This window comes from Salmo salar, chromosome 20 (assembly GCF_965601325.2).
Source record: "Salmo salar chromosome 20, fSalSal1, whole genome shotgun sequence".
Classification (NCBI taxonomy): Eukaryota; Metazoa; Chordata; class Actinopteri; order Salmoniformes; family Salmonidae; genus Salmo; species Salmo salar.
Genome location: NC_138310.1, coordinates 31,029,576 through 31,056,963, shown reverse-complemented (window position 1 = coordinate 31,056,963; position 27,388 = coordinate 31,029,576). Strand labels below are relative to the sequence as shown.

Genomic DNA, 27,388 nt, shown 5'->3' with positions numbered 1-27,388 from the left:
TAGGACTAATACACCTCAAACAGCCTTATAGTCAACATTCTTAGTCATAGCTTTAATTGGATTAATGTTTTCAGTATTACTAATCTGGCTCCTGTTCACTCAAATCTAGTCAGTGAACACTAACATATAAATGGGTTCTTTGCAAAGATCACATTATAAAAGAAGGTACCTCCCTCTCATTTTGAGTCCTCGCTTTGTTTTTATCTCGCTCTTTTTCACTTTTATTTCTTTTATCTCTTTCTTGATCTCACGCCTTACATGTGTTACCCCTCCCTCTCCTCTCTTACTCTGCTTGCCATGCACTCATCCTCTACCCATCCTTCTTCCTCTATTTCTCTGTCTTCCCCTTCCTCTCTCCCTCTTTCCCTCCTTTCTCCCTCTTTCCCTCTCCTTCTCTCTATCCCCTTCTATCTCTCTCGCGCACGCTCTCTCTCTCTTTCCCTCTCCCTCTCTCTCCGTCTCTCCCTCTTCTCTCTTGTTTACAGACAGTAGTGAGAGTGATTTGGAGCTGTCTACGGTTCGTCACCAGCCAGAAGGCTTGGACCAGCTGCAGGTTCAGACCAAGTTCACCAAGAAGGAGCTCCAGTCTCTATACAGGGGCTTCAAGAACGTACGTAGTGGAACAGAGAGGATGGGGTGGGGATGCTGTGGGACTGGGATTGCAAATCAAATCAAATGAAACTTTATTTGTCACATTAGTGTAGACCTTACCATGAAATACTTACTTACAAGCCCTTAACCAACAGCGCAGTTGAAGAAGAGTTAAGAAAGTATTTACCAAATTACTAAAGTAAGAAAAAATATATATATAATAATAAAAAGTAACACAATAACATAACAATAACAAGGCTATATACAGGGGGTACCGTTACCAAGTCAGTGTGCAGGGGTACAGGTTAGTTGAGGTAATTTGTGTGAAGTGAAGTGACTATGCATAGATAATAAACAGCAAGTAGCAGCAGTGTACAAAACAAATGCCGGGGGGGGGGGGTGTCAGTGTAATAGTCCGGTGATCATTTGATTAATTGTTCAGCAGTCTTATGGCTTTGGGGTCAAAGCTGTTAAGGAGCCTTTTGGTCCTAGACTTGGTGCTCCGGTACCGCTTGCCGTGCGGTAGCAGAGAAAACAGTCTATGACTTGGGTGACTGGAGTCTCTGACAATTTTACTGGCTTTCCTCTGACACAGCCTGTTATATAGGTCCTGGATGGCAGGAAGCTTGGCCCCAGTGATGTACTGGGCCATATGCATTACCCTCTGTAGCGCCTTACGGTCAGATGCTGAGCAGTTGCCATACCAGGTAATGCAACCAGTCAGGATGCTCTCGATGGTGCAGCTGTAGAACTTTTTGAGGATCTGGGGACCCATGCCAAATCTTTTTAGTCTCCTGAGGGAGAAAAGGTTTTGTCACGCCTTGTTCACAACTGTCTTTGTGTGTTTGGACCATGATAGTTTGTTGGTGATGTGGACAACTCTCGACCCGCTCACCTACAGCCCCGTTGATGTTAATGGGGACCTGTTTGGCCCACCTTTTCCTGTAGTCCACGATCAGCTCCTTTGTCTTGCTCACATTGAGGGAGTGGTTGTTGTCCTGGCACCACACTGCCAGTTCTCTGACCTCCTCCCTATAGGCTGTCTCATTGTTGTCGGTGATCAGGCCTGCCACCGTTGTGTCGTCAGCAAACTTAATGATGGTGTTGGGGTCGTGTTTGGCCACGCAGTCGTGGGTGAACAGGGAGTACAGGAGGGGACTAAGTACACACCCCTGAGGGGCCCCAGTGTTGAGGATCAGCGTGGCAGACGTGTTGTTGCCTACCCTTACCACCTGGAGGTGGCCCCTCAGGAAGTCCAGGATCCAGTTGCAGAGAGAGGTGTTTAGTCCCAGGGTCCTTAGCTTAGTGATGAGCTTTGTGGGCACTATGGTGTTGAACGCTGATCTGAAGTCAATGAACAGCGTTCTCATATAGGTGTTCCTTTTGTCGAAGTGGGAAAGGGCAGTGTGGAGTACGATTGAGATTGCATCATCTGTGGATCTGTTGGGGCGGTATGCGAATTGGAGTGGGTCTAGAGTATCCGGGAGTATGCTGTTGATGTGAGCCATGACCAGCCTTTCAAAGCACTTCATGGCTACTGACATTAGTGCTACGGGGCTGTAATCATTTAGGTAGGTTACCATCACTTCCTTGAGCACAGGGACTATGATTGGTCTGTTTGAAACATGTAGGTATTACAGACTCAGTCAGGGAGAGGTTGAAAATGTTAGTGAAGACACTTGCCAGTTGGTCCGCGCATGCTTTGAGTACACATCCTAGTAATCCATCTGGCCCCGCAGCTTTGTGAATGTTGACCTGTTTAAAGGTCTTGCTCACATCGGCTACCGAGAGCGTTATCACACAGTCATCCAGAACAGCTGGTGCTCTTGTGCATGCTTCAGTGTTGCTTGCCTCGAAGCGAGCGTAAAAGGCATTTAGCTCGTCTGGTAGGCTCCCGTCACTGCGCAGCTCGTGTCTGGGTTTCCCTTTGTAGTCCGTAATAGTTTTCAAGCCCTGCCACATCCGACGAGCGTCAGAGCCGGTGTAGTAGGATTCAATCTTAATCCTGTATTGACGCTTTGCTTGTTTGATGGTTTGTCTGAGGGCATAGCGGGATTTCTTATAAGTGTCCAGATTAGTGTCCCACTCCGTGAAAGCATCAGCTCTGGCCTTTAGCTCAATGCGGATGTTGCCTGTAATCCATGGCTTCTGGTTGGGGTATGTACGTACGGTCACTGTGGGGACGCAGTCGTCAATGCACTTATTGATGAAGGCGATGACTGAGGTGGTATACTCCTCAATGCCATTGGGTGAATCTCGGAACATATTCCAGTCTATGCTAGGTACTCTACCTCAGGCGAGCAATACCTTGAGACTTCTTTAATATTAGACATTGCGCACCAGCTGTTATTGACAAAAAGACACACATCTCCACCCCTCGTCTTACGTAGATGTAGCATCTATGTTCTGCCGGTGCATGGAAAATCCTGCCAGCTCTATATTATCGTTGTTCAGCCACGACTCGGTGAAACATAAGATGTTACAGTTCTTAATGTCCTATTGGTAGGATAATCGTAATCGTAGGTCATCAATTTTATTTTCCAATGATTGTATGTTAGCAAGTAGAACGGAAGGCAGTGTGTGTAACGGCCGTCGTCAAAATGAGACTAAGGTGCAGCGGAGGATGTGTTCATCATGAACGATTTTAATGGACCGAATGAACACTTTACAAAAATAAACCAAAAACGACCAGCAACAGTTCTGTCAGGTTTAACCTCTTGGGGCTATGTGGGACGCTAGCGTGCCACCCGTGGTGCACCCTATCAACAGCAGGTGCATTTCAAGAGCGGCAAATTTGAAACCAAATAAATGTCAAAATTCACATTTTTCAAACATACAACTATCTTACACCCTTTGAAAGATAAACATCTCCTTAATCTAACCACGTTGTCCGATTTCAAAAAGGTTTTACGGCGAAAGCATAAAGTTAGATTATCTTAGGAGAGTACATTGACAATCGCTGTGTGTAATGTTTTGTCAATTCAAAGACAGGCGTCACCAAAACCATAAAACCAGCTAAAATGATGCACTAACCTTTTACAATCTCCATCAGATGACACTCCTAGGACATTATGTTAGACAATGCATGCATTTTTAGTTCTATCAAGTTCATATTTATATCCAAAAACAGCGTTTTACTATGGCGTTGATGTTCAGGAAATCGTTTCCCTTCAATAACCGGCAGTCAAGTCAGCACCACAAATTAAATAATTAAAATTAGAAAACATTGGTAAAATATTATATTGTCATTTAAAGAATTATAGATTTACATCTCTTGAACGCAATCGACTTGCCAGATTTAAAAATAACCTTACTGGGAAATCACACTTTGCAATAATCTGAGCACTGCGCCCAGAAAAATACGCTTTGCGATACAGACAAACGGCCATGTTGGAGAGATCTAAAATCGAAAATACTATGTAAATAATCCATTACCTTTGATTCTCTTCATCAGATGTCACTTCCAGGAATCCCAGGTCCATAACGAATGTAGTTTTGTTCAAAAAAGCTCATCATTTATGTCCAAAAAGCTCCGTGTTGTTAGCACATGATCTAAGCCCGCCGGACTTCACTTCATGAACGAGGGGAAAAAATATATTTACGTTCGTTCAAACATGTCAAACGTTGTATAGCATAAATCATTAGTGCCTTTTTTAACCAGAACATGAATAATATTCAAGGTGGACGAATGCATTCTCTTTTAAAACGTTTTGGAACGAGGGTACCCAACATGACCTCGCGCGCCAGAGTCTAATCGGCCATCACCGTTCCAAGGCTCTTGTTCGGTCAGATCTCATAGTAGAAGATTCAAAACACTTTGTAAAGGCTGGTGACATCTAGTGGAAGCAATAGGAAGTGCCAAAACATTAATCAGCCCCTGTGTGTTTCAATGGCATTGGCTTAAAGGTAATTCAACACATCAGGTATCCACTTCCTGTCAGAAAATGTCTCAGGGTTTTGCCTGCCAAATGAGTTCTGTTATACTCACAGACACCATTCAAACAGTTTTAGAAACTTTAGGGTGTTTTCTATCCATATATAATAAGTATATGCATATTCTAGTTACTGGGTAGGATTAGTAACCAGATTAAATCGGGTACGTTTTTTTATCCAGCCGTGAAAATACTGCCCCCTAGCCCCAAAAGGTTAACAAAAACTAAACAGGAAAATATTCACCCACAAACCCCAAAGGAAAAACAGGCTGCCTATGTATGACTCTCAATCAGCAACAACGATCTACAGCTGTTCCTGATTAAGAGCCATACACGGCCGAAAACAAAGTAATACACCAACATAGAAAACGGAACATAGAACGCCCACCCATGTCACACCCTGGCGGCCTAACCAAAAATAGAGAACAAAAAACTCTCTCTATGGCCAGGGCGTTACAGTACCCCCCCCAAAGGTGCGGACTCCGGCCGCACAACCTGACTCTAAAGGGGAGGGTCCGGGTGGGCCTTCCTTTCGGCGGTGGCTCTGGTGCGGGACGTGGGCCCCGCTCCATCTTCGGCTTGGCCCACTTAGGTGCGCCGGAGGACTGGCGGGCGACCCTGGCTGCGCCCGGCTGGCGGGCGGCTCTGGCGGCTCCGGACTGGCGGGCGGCTCTGGCGGCTCCGGACTGGCGAGACCCACTGGAGGCCTGGTCCGAGGAGGAGGCACAGGATAGACCAGGATGGGGAGACCCACTGGAGGCCTGGTCCAAGGAGGAGGCACAGGATAGACCGGGCTGTGGGAGCACTGGAGTTCTGGTGCGTAGGCTTGACACCCCTACTCCAGGCTGAATGGCCACTCTAGCCCGGCACGGGCGGAACGCAGGCATAGGACGAACTGAGCCCTCCCAGCGCCCTGGAGACACAGTGCGCAGAGCCGGCGCAGGATAGCCTGGACCGAAACGGCGCACTGGAGACCAGACGCGCTGAGCTGGCACAACCCGTCCTGGCTCGATGCCCACTCTCGCATGGCACTTGCGGGGGGCTGGCATGTAGCGCTCCGGGCTACCAATGCGTACTGGGGACACCATGCGCTTTACTGCATAACACGGTGCCTGACCAGTACTACGCTGCCTCCTGTAAGCACGGGAAGTTGGCCCAGAATTCCATCCTGGCTCTGCCACACTTCCCGTGTGCCTGTTGCGCTCCCTTGCCTCATACCACCGCCTCTCAGCTTTCGCTGCCTCCAGCTCCTTTTTCGGGCGCCGATATTCCCCAGCTTGTCTCCATGGTCCCTTTCCGTCCAGTATTTCCTCCCACGTCCAGGAATTCTGAACCCTCTTCTCCTTCCTCTCACGCTGCTTGGTCCGTTTATGGTGGGTGAATCTGTAACGGTCGTCTGGAACACAGGACCAAAACGCAGCGGGAATATGAATGCTCATCTTTTTAATTTGATGAAAAGTGAACACTTACAAAAACAAACAAAACAACGACTACACAGTTCCATAAGGTACATAAGCTATACGGAAAACATTCACCCACAAACCCCAGAGGAAAAACAGGCTGCCTATGTATGACTCTCAATAAGCAACAACGATCTACAGCTGTTCCTGATTGAGAGCCATACACAGCCGAAACAAAGTAATACACCAGCATAGAAAATGGAACATAGAACGCCCACCCATGTCACACCCTGGCCTAACCAAAAATAGAGAACAAAAAACCCTCTCTATGGCCAGGGCGTTACAGTGTGAGTTTACTCGCTCGCCTACGGATTCTCAGAAGGCAGCCCAATCTGCGTCCTCTTTTCCTCCGTCTTTTTTTAACGCAAATGACGGGGATTTGGGCCTGTTCCCAGGAGAGCAGTATATCCTTCTCGTTGGACTCGTTAAAGGAAAAAGCTTTTTCCAGTTTGTGATGAGTAATTGCTGTTCTGATGTCCAGAAGTTATTTTCGGTCATAAGAGACAGTAGCAGCAACATTATGTACAAAATAAGTCAAAAAATAAGTTACAAACAATGCAAAAAAACTAACAAAATAGCACAATTGGTTAGGAACATGTAAAACGTCAGTCATCCTCTTCGGCGTCATCTAGAGGTTGAGCATGGATCTTTATTTTTGGGCAGTTTGGAGTTTTACATGAGAATGTTGAATAAATGTGATCGAGTAGATTTGAGTATACGGACTCCCTGTACACCCCTCCCTCTCTCTCTCTGGTAGGAGTGTCCCAGTGGTTTGGTTGATGAAGAGACGTTCAAGACCATCTATTCTCAGTTCTTTCCCCAAGGAGGTGAGAGGAGAGAGCTACTTTATCTCCATTGACTCTCTGTTTCCATGTGCCTGGAATATGATAATAGTACACCCAACTCTGACAGATTTATATGAAGAATGCCAGGAAAAGCTTATGGTTGCTGATTATTTGAATGTCTTCCTACCACTAACACTCTCCCCTTCCCCTTCCCTCTCCCTCGCCTCCTCAACCCTCTCTCATTCCCTCCCTCCTTCTATCCTACAGACGCCACCACCTATGCACATTTCCTGTTCAATGCGTTTGATATGGACAGAAACGGCTCTATTCGTTTTGAGGACTTTGTGATCGGCCTGTCTGTTCTTCTGAGAGGGACAGTCACAGAGAAACTCAACTGGGCCTTCAACCTGTATGACATCAACAAGGACGGATACATCACTAAAGAGGTACTCTGTGATTGGCTACTATAGAAACATTGCATATCTAAATGATTGGCTAGTTTTAGATACATCACGGTAAACTATGACTCTCACTCTCTCTCTCTTTCTCAGGAGATGCTGGCTATTATGAAGTCCATCTATGATATGATGGGCAGGTACACCTACCCCAGTGTACGGGACGAGGCACCCTCTGAACATGTGGATAAGTTCTTCCAGGTGCGTGCCGTACTGTGCGCACAAACACACACACACACACACACACACACACACACACACACACACACACACACACCCCCCCCCGCAAACACTGTCCATACACACACCAAAAAAAAGCTTTTGATACCCACTAAACTTGCTCTCTTCCTCTCTCCTTACTTCCTTCCTTTCTGTCTCTCCCTTACCCCTCCCTTTCTCCTTTCTTTAGAAAATGGACAGAAACCGAGATGGAGTGGTGACCATTGACGAGTTCATTGAGACCTGTCAGAAGGTACCACAGTTACAAAACATTTCAGCACATCTGTACGCTAGCTCAATTTTGAAATAAATAATAAAATACATAGATGTTGTTAACACTTTACTTGTAGTGGCTATAACTAAGGCATTCATAACACATTTATGAAACCAGTCACCTTTAGGAGTGTTGCAGCATCCTCAGTTACAAACTTTTTCACATTTAACAAATATATTCAACATTCAAACAACATCAGAAGTTTTCAAAATAAATATTTTTTTTATCATTGGATTATCACTGGGTAGGCTATCATTGTAAATAATACTTTGTTCTTAAATGACTTGCCTAGTTAAATAAAAGTTAAATAAAATACAATTATAATTATACAATTATTTAACAGTGGAAATGTGTATTTATACTGCCACAGTACCCAACCCTCTGACACACTAGTCATGTAACAGACTAGGAGCAGGATTAGCGGTTAGTGACTGTGTGCATTGAGTGTGCATTGAGTGTTTTGTATCCTCTCTCGTGATCTTTCAAAACGACAGGATGCCACCTTGGAATGATCCAAATTATCTTATTGAAATATGCATTTTCTGTTAGTGGGGTGACTAAGCATAATAATAGTTGAGTTTGTGAAATATATTTTATATTTGAGATTTTTCAAAGTAGCCACCATTTGCCTTGATGACAGCTTTGCACACTCTTGGCATTCTCTCAACCAGCTTCATGAGGTAGTCACCTGGAATGCATTTAACAGGTGTGCCTTGTAAAAGTTCATTTGTGGGATTTATTTTGTTCTTAATTCGTTTGAGCCAATCAGTTGTGTTGTGACAAGGTAGGGGTGGTATACAGAAGATAACCCTATTTGGTAAAAGACCAAGGCCATATTATGGCAAGAACAGCTCAAATAAGCAAAGAGAAACAACAGTCCATCATTAAGGGGGGATGCCTTCAACTGAAATGTGTCTTCCACATTTAACCCAACCCCTCTGAATCAGAGAGAAGCGGGGGGCTGCCATAATCGACATTCACATTTTCGGCACCCGGGGAACAGCCTTGCTCAGGGGCAGAACGACCAATTTGTTTTTACCTTGTCAGTTTGGGGATTTAATCCAGCAACCTTTCAGTTACTGGCCCAATGCTCTAACCACTAGGCTACCTGCCACCCCCTGTTGGTGGGCTCTACAATCCTGCTGAGTTTCATTAAATTTGACAAAGCTGAAAGGGCCATTATAGCCCTAGGTGGAGTGGCCATTTTGGAACGCAATGACTATTCACAAGCTGTCTTTAGACTACTACAGAGGCCGTGTTCGAAATCTGTCTTGCCTACTGCTTACTTAAACTACACACTGTGTACTAATCATACTACATATGATTTACAACATACTGTTTAGTAAAAATGTGCTCAGACCGGTGCTAGAACCCCTATTTAAAGCTGGATCAGCATTTTGGGGTCCTAGCACAAAGCCACAATGTTCTGTTAGTCTTTAAAGACATTCATGTTCTGAGCGATATGAGGAAACAAAGGTCTATAACAAGGGAGAGGAAGATGCCCACAACAGTATCTGTTGAAGTTGGTAAGCCAGTGTAGTGGGCGATCATTTTTGATATGTGTATATTCTAAATCTATCACGTGACTCAAAATAAGACTAAGCAATTATCCTATTAAAATGTTTATCTGACATAAAAATAATTTGCAATATGAAAGAGACTATGGTTGAGTTACAGTAATAGGCAATGAAGAAATGTCTGAGAATGGATTCTAAATATAAGTGTATTTAATTACTTTGTAAAACGAATGGAATCACATACACGGCATAAAGCTTAAGTTACAAGGCATTAACAAGCATTACAAGGCATTATTCTAAGCATGGTCAGGGAGAAAGAAATCATAGCCTGAAAGGCCATGCCCAAAAAGTCCATGGGGTGGAGAGTGGAAGGCCCAAAAAATTGTCAAAGACTCCAGACTGTTCTCTCTGCTACCGCACGGCAAGCAGTACCAGAGCACCAAGTCTAGGTCCAGAAGTTTCCTTAACAGCTTCCCCAAGCCATAAAACTGCTGAACAATTAATCAAATGGCTACCCGGACTATTTAAACTGCTGCTACTCGCTGTTTATTATCTATGCATAGTCATGTTACCCCTACCTACATGTACCAATGACCTAGACTAACCTGTACAACTGCACATTGACTCGGTACCGGTACCCCCTGTATATAGCCTCATTATTGTTATTTTATTGTGTTACTTTTTATTTAGTAAATATATTCATAACTATTTTTCTTGAACTGCATTGTTGGTTAAGGGCTTGTAAGTAAGCATTTCACGGTAAGGTCTACACCTGTTGTATTCAGTGCATGTGACAAATAACATTTGATTTGATTTGAAAGAAGGAAAGAAATAGTATCTCACCACAGCAGGTCAGGAACAAATAAGAGAAAGAGCTTTGAATCTTAAACCCTTTTATAAGCATCTGAGTTGTTTGGATTCAAAACCTGAGTTAAGTTAACCTCCAATCAGATATCAGACCTACATGACGTAACTTCTACTTCTCAGAGGTGTGACAATGGGGCTTGGCAAGACCAACACAGAGAATGTTAAATTCTTAAGACAACACATAGCAAATTTTTGCATACTGTTGATAAGAATAGTTACTTCTGGGGTTGGGTTGCCCTGCACCAGCAGGGTTGGAGCTTGTGATTATAATGCTTAGAGCCACCATCTTCAGGAATGGAGGAAATGCATCCCATGACATTTTCACATGCACTTAAGACTTGACTTACATGATGCATATGTAGTTCTTAAGTAATGAGTCAGTGGCAGAATGAGGGTTCATCAGAGCAGCCAACATGATGGCAAATTCCGTACTCTGATTGGTGTGTGCCCACACCCACACATAATGCTGCTTTCCAACAGAGAAAAGCAACACACAAATATATTCAAGCTGTTAAAGGTTAAAAATAACATGTATTGTTGAGAGATATGAGGAAATAAAGGTTTAATAAAAATAGAGAGCAAGATTACTAAAATATATACTAAAACAACTCTATCTCCTGATTGGTAGAATATATTTATATTCTGATTGCTGATTTGTAAAGCAGATAAGTAGAGTTTTTGTCTAACGTGCTAGGAAAGTGGTCATAATGTCAGTTTGTAAAAGTTGAGAGAAAATGTAGTTGATGCTATAGAATAACTATCTTCAAAGTAATGACTCAGGACTTTTCTTATAAAATGAAAGCTTCTTTTAATAACAATACTTGTTCACGTTACATTTTACCACTTTAGATTTTACAAAACAATAAAATAATGTTTCTAGCAAAAGCCAGGCTAATCACTTGTCACTTCTTCATAACTGCAGCGTTCTTGTTCTACTTCCTTTTCCTGTCGCCAAGCATTCTGGTACTTGCAGTCAGTAGCGTAATCCAATACTAACCAATGGAACAGAAAGATGTACACTGAACAAAAATATAATCGCAACATACAACAATTTCAAAGATATTACTGAGTTACAGTTCATATAAGGAAATCAGTCAATTTAAATCAATTCATTAGGGCTGGTCACAGACACCTTAAAAAAAGGTAGGTACGTGGATCAGAAAACCTGTCAGTATCTGGTGTGACCACCATTTGCCTTATGCAGCGCGGCACATCTCCTTCACATAGAGTTGCTCAGGCTGTTGATTGTGGCCTGTGGAATGTTGTCCCACTCCTCTACAATGGCTGTGCGAAGTTTCTGGATATTGGCAGGAACTGGAACCTGCTGTCACACACGTTGATCCAGAGCATCCCAAATGTGCTTAATTGGTGACATGTCTGATGAGTATTCCCGGCCATTGAAGAACTGGGACATGTTCAGCTTCCAGAAATTGTGTACAGATCCTTGCGATATGGGGTCGTGCATTATCATGCTGAAACATGAGGTGACAGCGGCGGATGAATGGCACGACAATGGGCCTCAGGATCTCATCACGATATCTCTGTGCATTCAAATTGCCAATCGATATAATGCATGCCCATACCATAACCCCACCGCCACCATGGGGCACTTTGTTCACAATGTTGACATCAGCAAACCGCTCACCCACACGATGCCATACACGCTGTCTGCCATCTGCCCAGTACAGTTGAAACTGGGATTGAGTCAGTGGCCATCAAATGTAAGCATTTGCCCAATGAAGTCGGTTACAACACCGATTTGCAGTCAGGTCAAGACCCTGGTGAAGACGACGAGCACGCAGATGAGTTTCTCTGAGACGGTTTCTAACAGTTTGTGCAGAAATGATTTGGTTGTACAAACCCACAGTTTAAACAGCTGTCCCGGTGGCTGGTCTCAGACGATCCCGCAGGTGAAGAAGCCGGATGTGGAGGTCCTGGACTTGCATGGTTGCATATGGTCTGCAGTTGTGAGGCCGGTTGGACATACTGCCAAATTCTCTAAAACGACATTGTAATGTAAGAGAAATTAACATTCAATTATCTGGTGGACATTCCTGCAGTCAACATGCCAATTGCACGCTCCCTCAAAATTTGGCATTGTTTTGTGTGACAAAACTGCACATTTTAGAGTGGCCTTTTATTGTTCCCAGCACAAGGTGCACCTATGCAATGATCATGCTGTTTAATCAGCTTCTTGATATGCCACACTTGTCAGGTGGATGGATTATCTTGGCCAAGGAGAAATGCTCACTAACAGGGATGTAAACAAATTTGCGCACAAAATTTGAGAGAAATACGCTTATCGTGTGTATGGAACATTTCTGGGATCTGTTATTTCAGCTCATGAAACATGGGACCAACACTTGTACATACAGTGCCTTGCAAAAGTATTCATCCCCCTTGGTGTTTTTCCTATTTTGTTGCATTACAACCTGTAATTTAAATGGATTTTTATTTGGATTTCATGTAATGGAAATACACCAAATATTCCAAATTGGCGAAGTGAAATAAAAAAATTACTTGTTTCAAAATATTCAAAATAATTTTGGGGGGAAAAGTGGTGCGTGCATATGTATTCACCCCCTTTGCTATGAAGCCCCTAAATAAGATCTGGTGCAACCAATTACCTTCAGAAGTCGCATAATTAGTTCAATAAAGTTCACCTGTGTGCAATCTAAGTGTCACATGATCTCACTATACCTGTTCTGAAAGGCCCCAGATTCTGCAACACCACTAAGCAAGGGGCACCACCAAGCTAGCGGCACCATGAAGACCAAGGAGCTCTCCAAACAGGTCAGGGACAAAGTTGTGGAGAAGTACAGATCAGGGTTGAGTTGAAATATCCGAAACTTTGAACTTCTACATGGTGCACCATTAAATCCATTATTAAAAAATGGAAAGAATATGGCACCACAACAAACCTGCAAAGAGAGGGCCGCCCACCAAAACAAGGAGGGCATTAATCAGAGAGGCAACAAAGAGACCAAAGATAACCCTGATGGAGCTGCAAAGCTCCACAGCGGAGATTGGAGTATCTGTACATAGGACCACTTTAAGGCATATTCACCACAGAGCTGGGCTTTACGGAAGAGTGGCCAGAAAAAAAGACATTGCTTGAAGAAAAAAATAAGCAAACACGTTTGGTGTTCGCCAAAAGGCATGTGGGAGACTCCACAAACATTTGGAAGAAGGTACTCTGGTCAGATGAGACTAAAATGTAGCTTTTTGTCCATCAAGGTAAACGCTATGTCTGGCGCAAACCCAACACCTCTCATCACCCGAGAACACAATCCCCACAGTGAAGCATGCATGGGATGTTTTTCATCGGCAGGGACTGGGAAACTGGTCAGAATTGAAGGAATGATGGATGATACTAAATACATGGAAATTGTTGAGGGAAACCTGTTTCAGTCTTCCAGAGATTTGAGACTGGGACGGAGGTTCACCTTCCAGCAGGACAATGACCCTAACCATGCTGCTAAAGCAACACAAGTGGTTTAAGGGGAAACATTTAAATGTCTTGGAATGGCCTAGTCAAAGCCCAGACCTCAATCCAATTGAGAATCTGTGGTATGACTTAAAGATTGCTGTACACCAGCGGAACCCATCCAACTTGAAGAAGCTGGAGCAGTTTTGCCTTGATTAATGGGCAAAAATCCCAGTGGCTAGATGTACCAAGCGTATAGAGACATACCCCAAGAGACTTGCAGCTGTAATTGTTGCAAAAAAGTGGCTCTACAAAGTATTGACTTTGGGGGGGTGAATAGTTATGCACACTCAAGTTTTCCATTTCTTTGTCTTATTTCTTGTTTGTTTTACAATAAAAAACATTTTGCATCTTCAAAGTGGTAGGCATGTTGTGTAAATCAAATGATACAAACCCCCCAAAAATCTATTTTAATTCCAGGTTGTAAGGCAACAAAATAGGAAAAATGCCAAGGGATTGAATACTTTCGCAAGCCACTGTAGTTCTCATTCTCCATCACTTCAAATGTAATACAATTACTCTTGTACATATGTAAATAACTGTAAATAATATCTTTAGATTCATCTTAATGAATTAACTGTAAACATGGTTACTAAAACAGCTGTATCATTTGATTTGTAGAAGATATTTCTGTTCCGATTTCAGATTTGAATAGCAGAGAAGCAGACTAAGATTTCGCATGCTCTAAGTTTTTGTCTAACTTATTGAAAAATGGTCAAAGTAGCTGATTTTTGTCAAAAGTTGTTTACTGTGGATAGAATGTTGGAAGTCTGAGTTTTTAACAATGGGACCTTTAGAATGTTGAAGAAATTGCATTAAAGTGGATGAGATTTTTTAGGAGAGGACAAAAAGCTTAATAGTTTGTAAGTATTAATGTTATCAAAAGTTGACTAGTCTACATGTTTTAAAGTTCAATGGCGTTTCTAGCTTAAACAGTATATGAAAAATAGTATTTCAAAGAATAATAATTGTACAATATTTTACAATATTTAAAGTATATTTACAATATTTAATGTGGGACTTGTGCTGTCTCAAGTCTCATTAATACAAAATTCTACAAACTCCCAGATAAATTTGTTTTACTTTCTAAATTGACTTGAATTTAAATGGAATTGAGCCCAACCCTGTTATTTTCTAAATGTCAGATTGTTTTGATAGGATGTCACTAGGGTCAGACTGGGACCCTGGAGAACCATGTTAACAAGAGAAAGCAGTAGGGGTGGCACAGGTTTTTCTTGTCATCTCTGTGGAAGGACCACAAGAGGACAGGCTGGTCCCACGGATAGTAGCCCAGCCTGAGTGAGTCAAGGTGATCAGAGGCAATTAAGTACAGCTGATGGTACTAATGACGTATTCTCTTTCCCCTACAAGAGAGAGGAGGGAACCAGCAGTGAGGGGAGCTGGAGAAAGAAAAGAGTGTTTGCTTCTCTAAAGGAGAGGACATACCTTTCCTAAGGGAGAAGAAGAGGACAAACTACCTCTTGGGAATGGCCACCACGGATTCAGACCACCACCCGAAGGGAGCTCTCCACGAACGGATCATTAAGGTGGTGACACACCCGTGATTTATGTTATAGTTTGAAGATACTCATCTTGTGTTCCTTGTTCTTGTAAAGAAGAAGATTTGTGTTTTCATTGGTTGATCATCCTTGATTGTGTTGGAGTGTTTCAGAAGAAAAAAATACCTCAATAGAGAACTTTGTTCAATTAAGAAAACCTGCTCCTGACTCTTTTATTCCACCTTTCCGCTTTAGAGCAACCTCAAAGTACTTGGTCCGCTCACATTAGTGGAGAATGCGGGCATTATGTGGACGAGTGACACAAGGATAAGTGAGGAAAACGAAAATCTACGAGTAGACACAGAGGAATCATTCAAGAAGGATGGATATCGCTCTACTACAACAGTTGATCACAGCACCGGAGTCAACCATAGAACTCATGCAACAACAGCTGAGCCGGCGAGAAGAACCGAGAGAGCAGCTTCACTCGGCTTCAATCTTACCTTGCCTCTCAAAGTAGGATGATATTGAGGCTTTCATCATAATGTTCGAATGGACGGCCACATTGGAAGAGTGGCCCCCCACAGAATGGGTGAGTGCGTTAGCTTCTCTTTTGACCGGGATAGCCTAAGAAGCCTACTATGACCTGGACCCCTGCGAAGCTGCTGACTATGTGCGAATAAAAACGGAGATTCTGTCCCGGTACCAGCTGACTGCCCGAGATAGAACCGTAAAGTTCCATCAATGGACCTATATGGCCGACCAACCCGTCCGTGCCCAGATATTCGCATTCCTACGCCTAACGAAATAATGGCTGGAGCCCGGAAAGGGAGTAGGACATGTAGTAGAGACGCTTGTAGTGGACAAGATTTTGAGGGAATTACCCAGGGACATAAAAAGGGTCATGGGGCAAGCAAACCAATAGCCGAGGCTGTGGAAACGTACCGATCTACATGGGAGTTGTTAAAAGGGGAAAAGGAGGTCCGGAAAGACTCTGCCAAGCCGGTGTAACCCCGGCACGTCCGCCACCGAAACGACCAAATCCACTCCGGACGTGGGAGAAGTCATCACCCACACAACAGGGTCGGTGCTATAAATGCCAGTCTCCGGACCATTAGGCCCCACAATGTCCCAGAAAGGACAAGTCCATGGCCACCAAGTCATCGCTGCCCATCCCCATGCATCCCGGTCCCAGAGGGCAGGATCACCTCTGTTGGTTAGCAGAAATATCCCCAGCCCCAGAGATTCCGGTTTGAATAGAAGGACGAGACGTGGTAGCCATTCTCGACTCTGGAAGTATGCTTACGTTCGTGGAGGAGCAGATGGTGACCACAGCAACACTGCTACCAGACAAAGTAGCTGTGTCCGGTATCCATGGAGACACCCACTATTACCCCACCATGAGTCTGTCCATTCTTACCCTGAAAGAAAGGTGTATAGTCAGGGTGGGGAAAGTACCCCAGCTGAAGGTGCCATTATTGATCGGAAGAGACTGTCCCCTATATAAGGAGCTTCGGCAGATGACGTTACGCACCGGACAAAAGGGATTGGGTCTCTCTATCACACGCCAAGAGCCGGGCCACCACGGGGGTAGGAAAGTAGAGAAAGAAAGAAAGAAAACAAGTCCAAGCCCGAGGTAGTAGCCCTACAAGGAAATGTAGACTCGGCCTCGTCCTCTGAAGCAGAGGACGAATACAGACCCAACGCCTCCGACAGCTATTCCAGGAAACCTCCGATGAAGACACCTGCGAAGGGTTAAATACGACGGAGGAAGGAAGGCGCAACCAGAGGCTAAGGGCTATATTTGAAGCCCCATCAGAGGAGGGAACATGGAAGAGATTCTCATCGGGCACCCCCGATGGGGATGGGGAACAACCACCCCACCCCTCTACTGAGGTCTACCTGCCCCAAGAATTTTAGGGACAGTTCGGCACCTCTCAGCATAGAGACCCAGACCTACGGGATGTCATGAGGAAATGTTGACGGATCAGGTGAGCCCTCTCTTCCCTACTATGCAATCAGGCAGGGTCTCTTGTATTGGGTTGTGCAACAAAGGGGGGAAAATAGGAATTACTAATGGTGCCTAGACCATACAGGGATACTGTCCTACAGCTAGCCCATTTCCACGTCCTAGAAGGACACCTGGAACAGGACAAAACGATCGACAGAATCAGGCAGAGTTTCTATTGGCCCCGTGTCACCCTAGATGTGGCCAGGTATTGTAGGACGTGTGATCAATGTCAGCGTACGGCCATACGGCCACACCCGCGCAATCCTTTGATTCCTCTCCCCATTATAGAGACCCCCTTCGAACGCATAGCTATGGACCTCGTGGGACCCCCCCGAAATCTGCCAGAGGATACGAGTACATCCTGATTGTCGTAGATTACGCTACTAAGTTCCCAGAGGCCATACCCCTTCGCAACATGTCGTCAAAGGGAATCGACAAGGAATTGTTCATGCTGTCCTCCCGGGTGGGCCTTCCCAAGACGATCCTAACCGACCAGGGAACCCCGTTCATGTCCCGATTGATGAAGGACTCGTGTCGGTTATACCAGGTTCAACAGATACGCACAAGCATATTCCACCCGCAGACAGACAGTTTGTGCGAACGCCTGAACAAAACAATTAAAAGCATGTTGAGAAGAGTGGTGTCCAGAGATGGGAATAACTGGGACATGCTTCTGCCCCACTTAATGTTTGCCCTGCGAGAAGTACCCAGGCGTCCACTGGGTTCTCCCAATTCGAATTTCTCTACGGCCAGCCATGTCGAGGGATCCTCGACTTAGCCAAGGAGACCTCGGATGCCCAACCATGCCCATTCCGGTCGACGATAGAACATGTTATCCTGATGAGGGACTGCCTGTCGGCAGTCTGGCCCATAGTAAAGGAACATATGGAGAAGGCGCAACAGACTCAAGGCCAAGCCTACCATAAGTCAGCGACACCCAGGGAGTTCACCATGGGAGAGAAAGTACTGGTACTCGTGCCCACGGCCGAACATTGCTTGCTGGCGCAGTGGAGGGGGCCCTACGAGGTAACAGAAAGGGTCTCATCGGTCAATTACCTCATCAAGCAACCTGACAGGAGGAAGAAGGTCCAACTCTATCATATCAACCTGCTGAAGTACCATGGAAGAGAGGAGGGTGTGGCTTTGATGGCCGTGGAGGACAAGGAAAAAGAGGAGGCCCTGCTACAGGTGCGCCGTGGCCGAACTCTCCTGCCGGAGAAGTCTAGACAGCTAGACAAGCTGATTATGCAATTCGGCAGGGTATTCTCTCCCTTCCCAGGACAAACAGATGTCCTGTTTCACCATATCCACACTGAACCCGGCAAGAAGGTGCATATGCGGCCTTACAGGATTCCTGAGGCCCGCCGAGTCATTGCTAAGAATGAGGTAAGGGAGATGCTGAGGATGAGGGTGATCGAGCCATCTACGAGTGAATGGTCCAGTCCCATAGTCCTGGTCCCCAAACCTGACGGTAGTATGAGGCTCTGCAACGACTTTAGAGGTGTAAACGCCATCTCTACTTTCGCCGCATATCCCATGCCCCGCGTGGATGAACTCTTGGAGCGTTTAGGAAAGGCCAAGTTCATCACCACCCTGGATTTGACGAAAGGATATTGGCAAGAGCTGGTGGCTCCGGAGGACCGCCCCAAAGACTGCCTTCACCACACCGGAGGGGCTTTTTCAGTATGTGAGGATGCCCTTCGGACTGCATGGTGCTGCGGCAACTTTCCAACGCCTCATGGATGCCATTCTACAACCCCATCAAGAGTTCGCAGTGGCGTACGTAGACGATGTGGTCATCCACAGCGAGGACTGGGATAGCCACCTCCTGCGTCTGGGGCGGTTCTCGTGAGCCTGGAGGCTACAGGGCTGACGGCAAATCCAAACAAATGCTGCCTGGGTCTGTCCGAAGCGGAATACCTGGGATACACCGTGGGGAACGGAAAAATACGCCCACAGGCAGAAAAGACCAGGGCAATTCGGGATTGGCCTCGGCCCCAGACGAAACGGGACGTCCGAGCCTTCTTGGGGATAACGGGATATTATCGCTGTTTCATCTCTGGATATGCAACCATTGCCACCCCCCTCACAAACCTCATCAAGAAAAACCTGCCAAACCGTGTAGCGTCGAAGGACAAGACAGAAGAAGCCTTCCAGTTGCTAAAAGACAGCCTGTGCTCTGATCCCGTCCTGCAGGCTCCTGATTTCTCCCAAGAGTTCATTGTGCAGGCAGACGCCTCAGATACGGGGCTCGGGCCATCCTAGCCAAGGGTAAAGGCGAAGCAGAGAGGCCTATTCTCTTCATAAGTAGGAAGCTCAGGGAGCTGGAGAAAGAAAAGTGTTTGCTTCTCCAAAGGTGAGGACATGCCTTTCGGAAGGGAGAAGAAGAGGACAAACTACCTCTTGGGAATGGCCACCACGGATCCGGACCACCACCTGAAGAGGGTTCTCCACAAATGGATCGTTAAGGCGGTGACACACCTGTGATTTATGTTATAGTTTGAAGATACTCACCATGTGTTCCTTGTTCCTTGTTTTCCTTGGTTGATCCTCCTTGATTGTGTTGGAGTGTTTGAGAAGAAAAAAATACCTCAATAGAGAACTTTGTTCAATTAAGAAAACCTGCTCCTGACTCTTTTATTCCACCTTTCCGCTTTAGAGCAACCTCAAAGTACTTGGTGTGCTCACATCTCTCTCTCTGGGAACCCAGAGGGGAATCAAATCAGATCATATTTATATAGCACATCTCTTGCAGAGGATGCATTTCAAAGTGGAACATTTGGTGATGCACAATATTTGCAGCACACACTAAGTGAATTGCACCCTATGTTGTTATCTAGCTCACATGTTTCAGCTAGTACAGTACCAATGTACTTGACCCAAACTGCTACAGACCTATGTCTATCCTACCCTGCCTTTCTAAGGTCTTCGAAAGCCAAGTCAACAAATTACCGACCATTTCGAATCCAACCGCACCTTCTCCGCTATGCAATCTGGTTTCAGAGCTGGTCATGGGTGCACCTCAGCCACTCTCAAGGTCCTAAACGATATCGTAACCGCCATCGATAAGAAACAATACTGTGCTGCCGTATTCATTGACCTGGCCAAGGCTTTCGACTCTGTCAATCACCACATCCTCATCGGCAGACTCAATAGCCTTGGTTTCTCAAATGATTGCCTCGCCTGGTTCACCTACTACTTTTCTGATAGAGTTCAGTGTGTCAAATCGGATGGCCTGTTGTCCAGGCCTCTGGTAGTCTCTATGGGGGTGCCACAGGGTTCAATTCTTGGGTCAACTCTTTTCTCTGTATACATCAATGATGTCGCTCTTGCTGCTGGTGAGTCTCTGATCCACCTCTACGCAGATGACACCATTCTGTATACTTCTGGCCCTTCTTGGGACACTGTGTTAACCTCTATGGGACCGGCGGGACGAATTCGTCCCACCTACGTAACAGCCACTGCCATCCTGTGGCGCGATTTTCAAAATCTTCAAAATCATATTACTTCAATTTCTCAAACATATGACTATTTTACAGCCATTTAAAGATAAGACTCTCGTTAATCTAACCACACTGTCCGATTTCAAAAAGGCTTTACAACGAAAGCAAAACATTAGATTATGTCAGCAGAGTACCAAGCCAGAAATAATCAGACACCCATTTTTCAAGCCAGCATATAATGTCACCAAAACCCAGAAGACAGCTAAATGCAGCACTCACCTTTGATGATCTTCATCAGATGACAACCCTAGGACATTATGTTATACAATACATGCATGTTTTGTTCAATCAAGTTCATATTTATATCAAAAACCAGCTTTTTACATTAGCATGTGACGTTCAGAACTAGCATACCCCCCGCAAACTTACGGGGAATTCGCTAACATTTTACTAAATTACTCACGATAAACGTTCACAAAAAGCATAACAATTATTTTAAGAATTATAGATACAGACCTCCTCTATGCACTCGATATGTCCGATTTTAAAATAGCTTTTTGGTGAAAGCACATTTTGCAATATTCTAAGTACATAGCCCAGGCATCACGGGCTCGCTATTTAGACACCCGGCAAGTTTAGCACTCACCATAATCATATTTACTATTATAAAAATGTCATTACCTTTTGTTGTCTTCCTCAGAATGCACACCCAGGACGTCTACTTCAATAACAAATGTTGGTTTGGTCCAAAATAATCCATCGTTATATCCGAATAGCGGCGTTTTGTTCGTGCGTTCCAGACACTATCCGAAATAGTAAAGAAGTGTCGCGCGCTTGGCGCAATTCCTGACAATAAAATTCAAAGTATTCCATTGCCGTACGTCGAAGCATGTCAACCGCTGTTTAAAATCAATTTTTACGTCATTTTTCTCGTAGAAAAGCGATAAAATTCCGACAGGGAATCTCCTTTTTGGCAAACAGAGGAAAAAATCCCAAAGGCGGGGGCGGTCGGGGTCACGCGCATAAGCTAGTGTCTCTTGATGGGCCACTTGAGAAAGGCGATAATGTGTTTCAGCCTGGGGCTGGAATGACGACATTCTCTTTTTTCCCGGGCTCTGAGAGCCTATGGACGACGTGGGAAGTGTCACGTTAGAGCAGAGATCCTTAGTAAATGATAGAGATGGCAAAGAAGTTCCAGAAATGGTCAGACAGGCCACTTCCTGTAAAGGAATCTCTCAGGTTTTGACCTGCCATTTGAGTTCTGTTATACTCACAGACACCATTCAAACAGTTTTAGAAAATTTAGGGTGTTTTCTATCCATATGTAATAAGTATATGCATATTCTAGTTACTGAGTAGGAGTGGTAACCAGATTAAATCGGGTATGTTTTTTATCCAGCCGTGTCAATGCTGCCCCCTAGCCCTAACAGGTTAACAACCCTCCAGACGAGCTTCAATGCCATACAACTCTCCTTCCGTGGCCTCCAACTGCTCTTAAATACAAGTAAAACTAAATGCATGCTCTTCAACCGATCGCTTCCCGCCCGTCCAGCATCACTACTCTGGACGGTTCTTACTTAGAATATGTGGACAACTACAAATACCTAGGTGTCTGGTTAGACTGTAAGCTCTCTTTCCAGACTCACATCAAACATCTCCAATCCAAAGTTAAATCTAGAATTGGCTTCCTATTTCGCAACAAAGCATCCTTCACTCATGCTGCCAAACATACCCTCGTAAAACTGACCATCCTACCGATCCTCGACTTCGGCAATGTCATTTACAAAATAGCCTCCAATACCCTACTCAATAAACTGGATGCATTCTATCACAGTGCCATCCGTTTTGTCACCAAAGCCCCATATACTACCCACCACTGCGACCTATACGCTCTCGTTGGCTGGCCCTCGCTTCATACTCGTCGCCAAACCCACTGGCTCCAGGTCATCTACAAGACCCTGCTAGGTAAAGTCCCCCTTATCTCAGCTCACTGGTCACCGTAGCAGTACCAACCTGTAGCACGCGCTCCAGCAGGTATATCTCTCTGGTCACCCCCACAGCCAATTCCTCCTTTGGCCGTCTCTCCTTCCAGTTCTCTGCTGCCAATAACTGGAACGAACTACAAAAACTCTGAAACTGGAAACACTTATCTCCCTCACTAGCTTTAAGCACCAACTGTCAGAGCAGCTCACAGATCACTGCACCTGTACATAGCCCATCTATAATTTAGCCCAAACAACTACCACTTCCCCTACTGTATTTATTTATTTTGCTCCTTTGCACCCCATTATTTCTACTTTGCACTTTCTTCCACTACAAATCTACCATTCCAGTGTTTTACTTGCTATATTGTATTTACTTTGCCACCATGGCCTTTTTTGCCTTTACCTCCCTTATCTCACCTCATTTGCTCACATTGTATATAGACTTTTTTTTCTACTGTATTTTTCTACTGTATTATTGACTGTATGTTTGTTTTACTCCATGTGTAACTCTGTGTTGTTGTATGTGTCGAACTGCTTTGCTTTATCTTGGCCAGGTCGCAATTGTAAATGAGAACTTGTTCTCAACTTGCCTACCTGGTTAAATAAAGGTGAAATAAAAAAAATAAAAAATAAAAAATGTCTTCATCATAATCAGAAAATATATGGTTAAACATTAGTCGCCATTCGCTGTGAATAAATTAACGATCCCTTTATTTTCAATGCATTTTTCTGCAATAGGTGGGTAAATGCTTGCAAAAAATAAAACAGGTGTGTAAACGGTGTTTGTGGGTTTACCCTCCACTACACCACTGATCAGAACATCCCCTCCCTTATTTTTTATTAATCCTGGAAGGAGCAGCTTAGCATGAATCTTGATTCAGGAGATAACAACACACAGCTGACAGGAACAACTCCTGGGTCACACAATTTAACCCAGGGGTCATACTGAAAGCAATGACTTGACCCAGGAGTTTGACTGGAAGCAATGACTTGACCCAGGAGTCTTTACTGTCAGTCATGTGCTGTTTACTCCTGTTGGTAATGCCAAGCTACTCTTTCCTGGATGTGTTTATTTTATTAAACCTTTAATTTGTAAGATGACCCCCAGGGGCAACATCTGTGATGTCACAATATCTAAATATTTTCAGGACACGTAAATCTATCTCTCTGCAAAATTTGGTGCTTTTAACACAAAATGAACAATCATTCTGGAAATTTCAACTAAGCCGCCCTATTATATAGCCCAGCAACTAAGGAGTTGGACTTGTAGCCGAAAGGTCACCAGTTTGACAATTTAAAACATGTTTTTATTGTCACATACACCGGGAGCTGAATAAGGGGGGAACTGATCTGGTAACTGTTCAGTTCCTTTCAAATCCCTTCCATTGGGCCCTTGAGCAACATGCTCTCCATCCAGGGGTGCTGCACTATGTGTGTGCTAGCTGGGAGAGTTGAGTAGTAAGCACAGAAGACACATTTCTGTTGTTCTCTGTAACATGGACAATAACATTTTTTACATTTTAGTCATTTAGCAGACGCTCTTATCCAGAGCGACACACAGTAGTGAATTCATACATTTCATTTCATGCATTTTTTTTATTTATTTTTTGTACTGGCCCCCCGTGGGAATCAAACCCACAACCCTGGCGTTGCACACACCATGCTGGCGTTGCAAACACCATGCTCTACCAACTGAGCCACAGGGAAGACTGAAAGCAAAAGTTGTATTATATGGCTCCTGGTCTGGAGCCAATGTCAAGTTAGGCCTACAGTGTTATCAAGATAAGCTCTATCAAGATAAGCCCAAAACATGTGCTCTTAGGTTAACACTTAGGGGGTTGGGTACTGTGGCTGTGAACATACACGTTTGTGTTTTACAATGGATAAATAAGAACTATTTCAGTGTTGCTGATAACTTTTAGTTATGTAATGAAAATGAACTTGTATTTTGAAAATTCCTTATGATTGATATTGAATAATGTGTTATGAAGGTTATAAATCATACTGCAATACTCATGAAGGTGTTATGACTGGTTTCATAAAGGTGTTGTGAATGTCTTATGAATAACCCCTCCAAGTAAAGTGTTATGTAGATGTCAGTGGGAGATTTGCTGAATGTTTTAGTTCATAGACTAATAATCCAAGTGAACAAAAAAGCAGCCTCATGACTTTCGCTCAATGTTCTGTCCTGTATGTTTCTGTTTCAGGATGAGAACATAATGAACTCCATGCAACTTTTTGAGAACGTGCTCTAGACCCCAGCAGAACGTTCTACGCCATTCCCAACATCCGATCCTGTACTTCTGTCTATACACAACTTCTGTCCAATCCCAAGACACACACACACACACACACACAGACACACACACACACACTACATCTAGTGCAGTATGTATAGGATTAGCTAATCCACAGATATGTACATGTGTAGAAACTAGTTTCTTTACTGCTGCACTAGTCTCAACCTGCCACTGCTTCTGGACTAAAGAGAACACTAGAGAAAGAGAAGAGAGCTACTGGGACCTCTGCTATTAAAGATTCTCAGCCTCCCAAAGAAAAAAGAAAGAAGGACCAAACTGCTCAACACTGCTCATCCTATGAGCTTCTAGTACTCTGCCTCCTCATTGGACCCAAAAGACAAATGACCAATCAAATGATGGAGAGAGAGTGTGAGAGTGGAAATAGAGGAGAGAAACTCATCACGATGTTGCTGGCCACCAGATAAGGATGCTGTAGCTATAACACACAGTGTCTCCGCACACATACATTCTGTACACACACACACTATCTGTCTGCACATAAACATACTACACACACACAATCTCCCCACACTCACAAATGCTGTACAAACACACACACGCACACACACCCTTTCCTCCCAGCAGAGGCTTGCCAGGAAAGGATATCTATGGACACACTGACACACTTCTCTGAAGAGTGTTTGAGAGAGTTGATGTAGCGTACAGAAAGCTGGACTGATCCCGAGCAGGGGCACCGGCACCAAACACCACAGAGACACTAAAAAGAAAAGAACTGAAGCATGTTTGTCAGATGTGATGTGTGATTTGCTTGCACTAAGAATTGTTCATTTTGTACAATATGCACCAGAAGAGAATGCATTGATTGTAAATGTAGATAGTCACTGTAGACCACTAAAGAAAAACTCAGTGTGTATGTAGATATGTATAGACAGTAATATATAATAATAGCATCCTAAAGCCAGGTGTCAAGCTCTCACCTGTACTCCACTATGGGTAACAGGTGTTAAAGTTAACATCCACACAGATTTTGTCTGGCCTTTTCTTACCACTTACAGAACACTAATTGATATAATTGTAGCCTAACATGTTTAATATAAGTATCATTGGATCATTTGATCATTTGATCCTACAGGTATCTTGTTTAATTCCAAGTCAGTTCTGGAGTGTAGAGGTACCCCTACGGTCGGTGGGTTCTACCCCTACTGGTTGCATCTGGTCATAGTTCTAAGTGACAAAGGGAGGGTCACTGGTTCTGCTCTGTCACCAACGGACCCGCGAGTGAGAATAAGCTTTAGATGTACAGTATGTCAGTGCCACCTTATAATATGTGTAATAATAATAAGACAGATATACTAAGATGTATATGTGTTGTAAACTAAAGCCATCCTCAGAGGAATACAGAGTATACAGCTAGGACTTGATCCCTCTTCTTAATCCCTCATCAGAGTTTTTGTTTTGTTAATGACCCAAATGGCACCCTATACCCTTTCAAAAGTAGTGCACTATAAAGGGAATAGGGTGCCATGGCCCTGGTCAAATGTTGTGCACTATAAAGGGAATAGGGTGCCATTTGGGATATCTATGATGTCATCATCTGAGGTATGAACTCTGGCCACTAGTGACGACATCACTATACTTACCTATCCTAAACCCTGATAAGGTGTTTGTTGTTGTTGTTGTACTACACACACACATATATATATATATATATATATATATATATATATATATATATATATACACACACAGTAGTGAATAAGGGAACAGTGTTCCTGTGGCATAAAGTATCATTACATTTTCTCATTGAAACCAGGGACAATTCTGAGACAGCAAAACTATACCATAACTATACCATAATCATGATATGGTAATACCACCATTTATACCTGTAACATGTTGACAGCTCAGACTGCAGAAAACACAGCCCCATACCCAGCCCCACCTCATACACCCATACCCCATCCATCATACCCCCATACTTAAGCCCTAACTATAGCCCCTATCCCAAGGCCCTATACTGTACCCAGTGGACCTGTTCTAGGAAATCACGTCTCAGAAGTAGTGTTGTAACAGAGGTTTTCTCTGTCTCTCCCATAACAACATTGCTCATGTGACCTAGCCTAGAACAGATTAGTTATGTTCGTGTGTGTGTGTGGCATGAATGAATGAAACAAACTAGAGACCAGACCATGGAACTAATGCATACACAGACAGCATGGCCTGGCCTAGAGCGCTCTCTCTCTCTCTCATAAAGTAATGCAGTACTATTAGGAAACTGTGGTTATTGCCCCAGTCCACATTTCAACAGTAGGAGGATTGCACAATATTACAGTGCTTCTGATGTCCACAATACAATCTGGAGACATAGTTTTTTAGCAGGCCTACATTAAAGCAGTATTGTGGTTCTCCCCCCTCTTGGTCTTGTTTTGGGTGTTTCACTTTTGGTTGACCTATTTGGCCAACCTGGACCCATGTTTAGACGTAACATAGTCAACTTAAATCCGGGACACTCCAATTACTATGATATGTTACATTTCGTATGGTATGTATTAATTGGTGGAATTCCATCATCCGTTTCATATGATATGTTATGAATTGCAAT

The 27,388-nt window shown here is 44.0% G+C and overlaps 1 protein-coding gene across 1 annotated transcript; it reads left to right on the top strand.

Moving 5' to 3' along the window:
- On the top strand, window positions 1–26,480 carry LOC106580444 (calsenilin). Its single transcript, XM_014161519.3, has 6 exons — window positions 1–610; window positions 6,741–6,810; window positions 7,036–7,214; window positions 7,320–7,424; window positions 7,633–7,695; window positions 24,733–26,480. Exons 1-6 carry the CDS (start codon window positions 131–133, stop codon window positions 24,778–24,780), a joined length of 945 nt encoding a protein of 314 aa, XP_014016994.2. The 5' UTR covers window positions 1–130; the 3' UTR covers window positions 24,781–26,480.
- Window positions 26,481–27,388: the final 908 nt, after the last annotated feature.

Bases quoted from the DNA above. Each gene is read 5' to 3' on its own strand.
- LOC106580444 (XM_014161519.3), top strand. From the start codon at position 131: ATGGGTTCTTTGCAAAGATCACATTATAAAAGAAGGTACCTCCCTCTC. The intron at 7,215-7,319 runs GTACTCTGTGAT...TCTCTTTCTCAG, and splicing joins ACGGATACATCACTAAAGAG to GAGATGCTGGCTATTATGAA. The intron at 7,696-24,732 runs GTACCACAGTTA...TTTCTGTTTCAG, and splicing joins TCATTGAGACCTGTCAGAAG to GATGAGAACATAATGAACTC.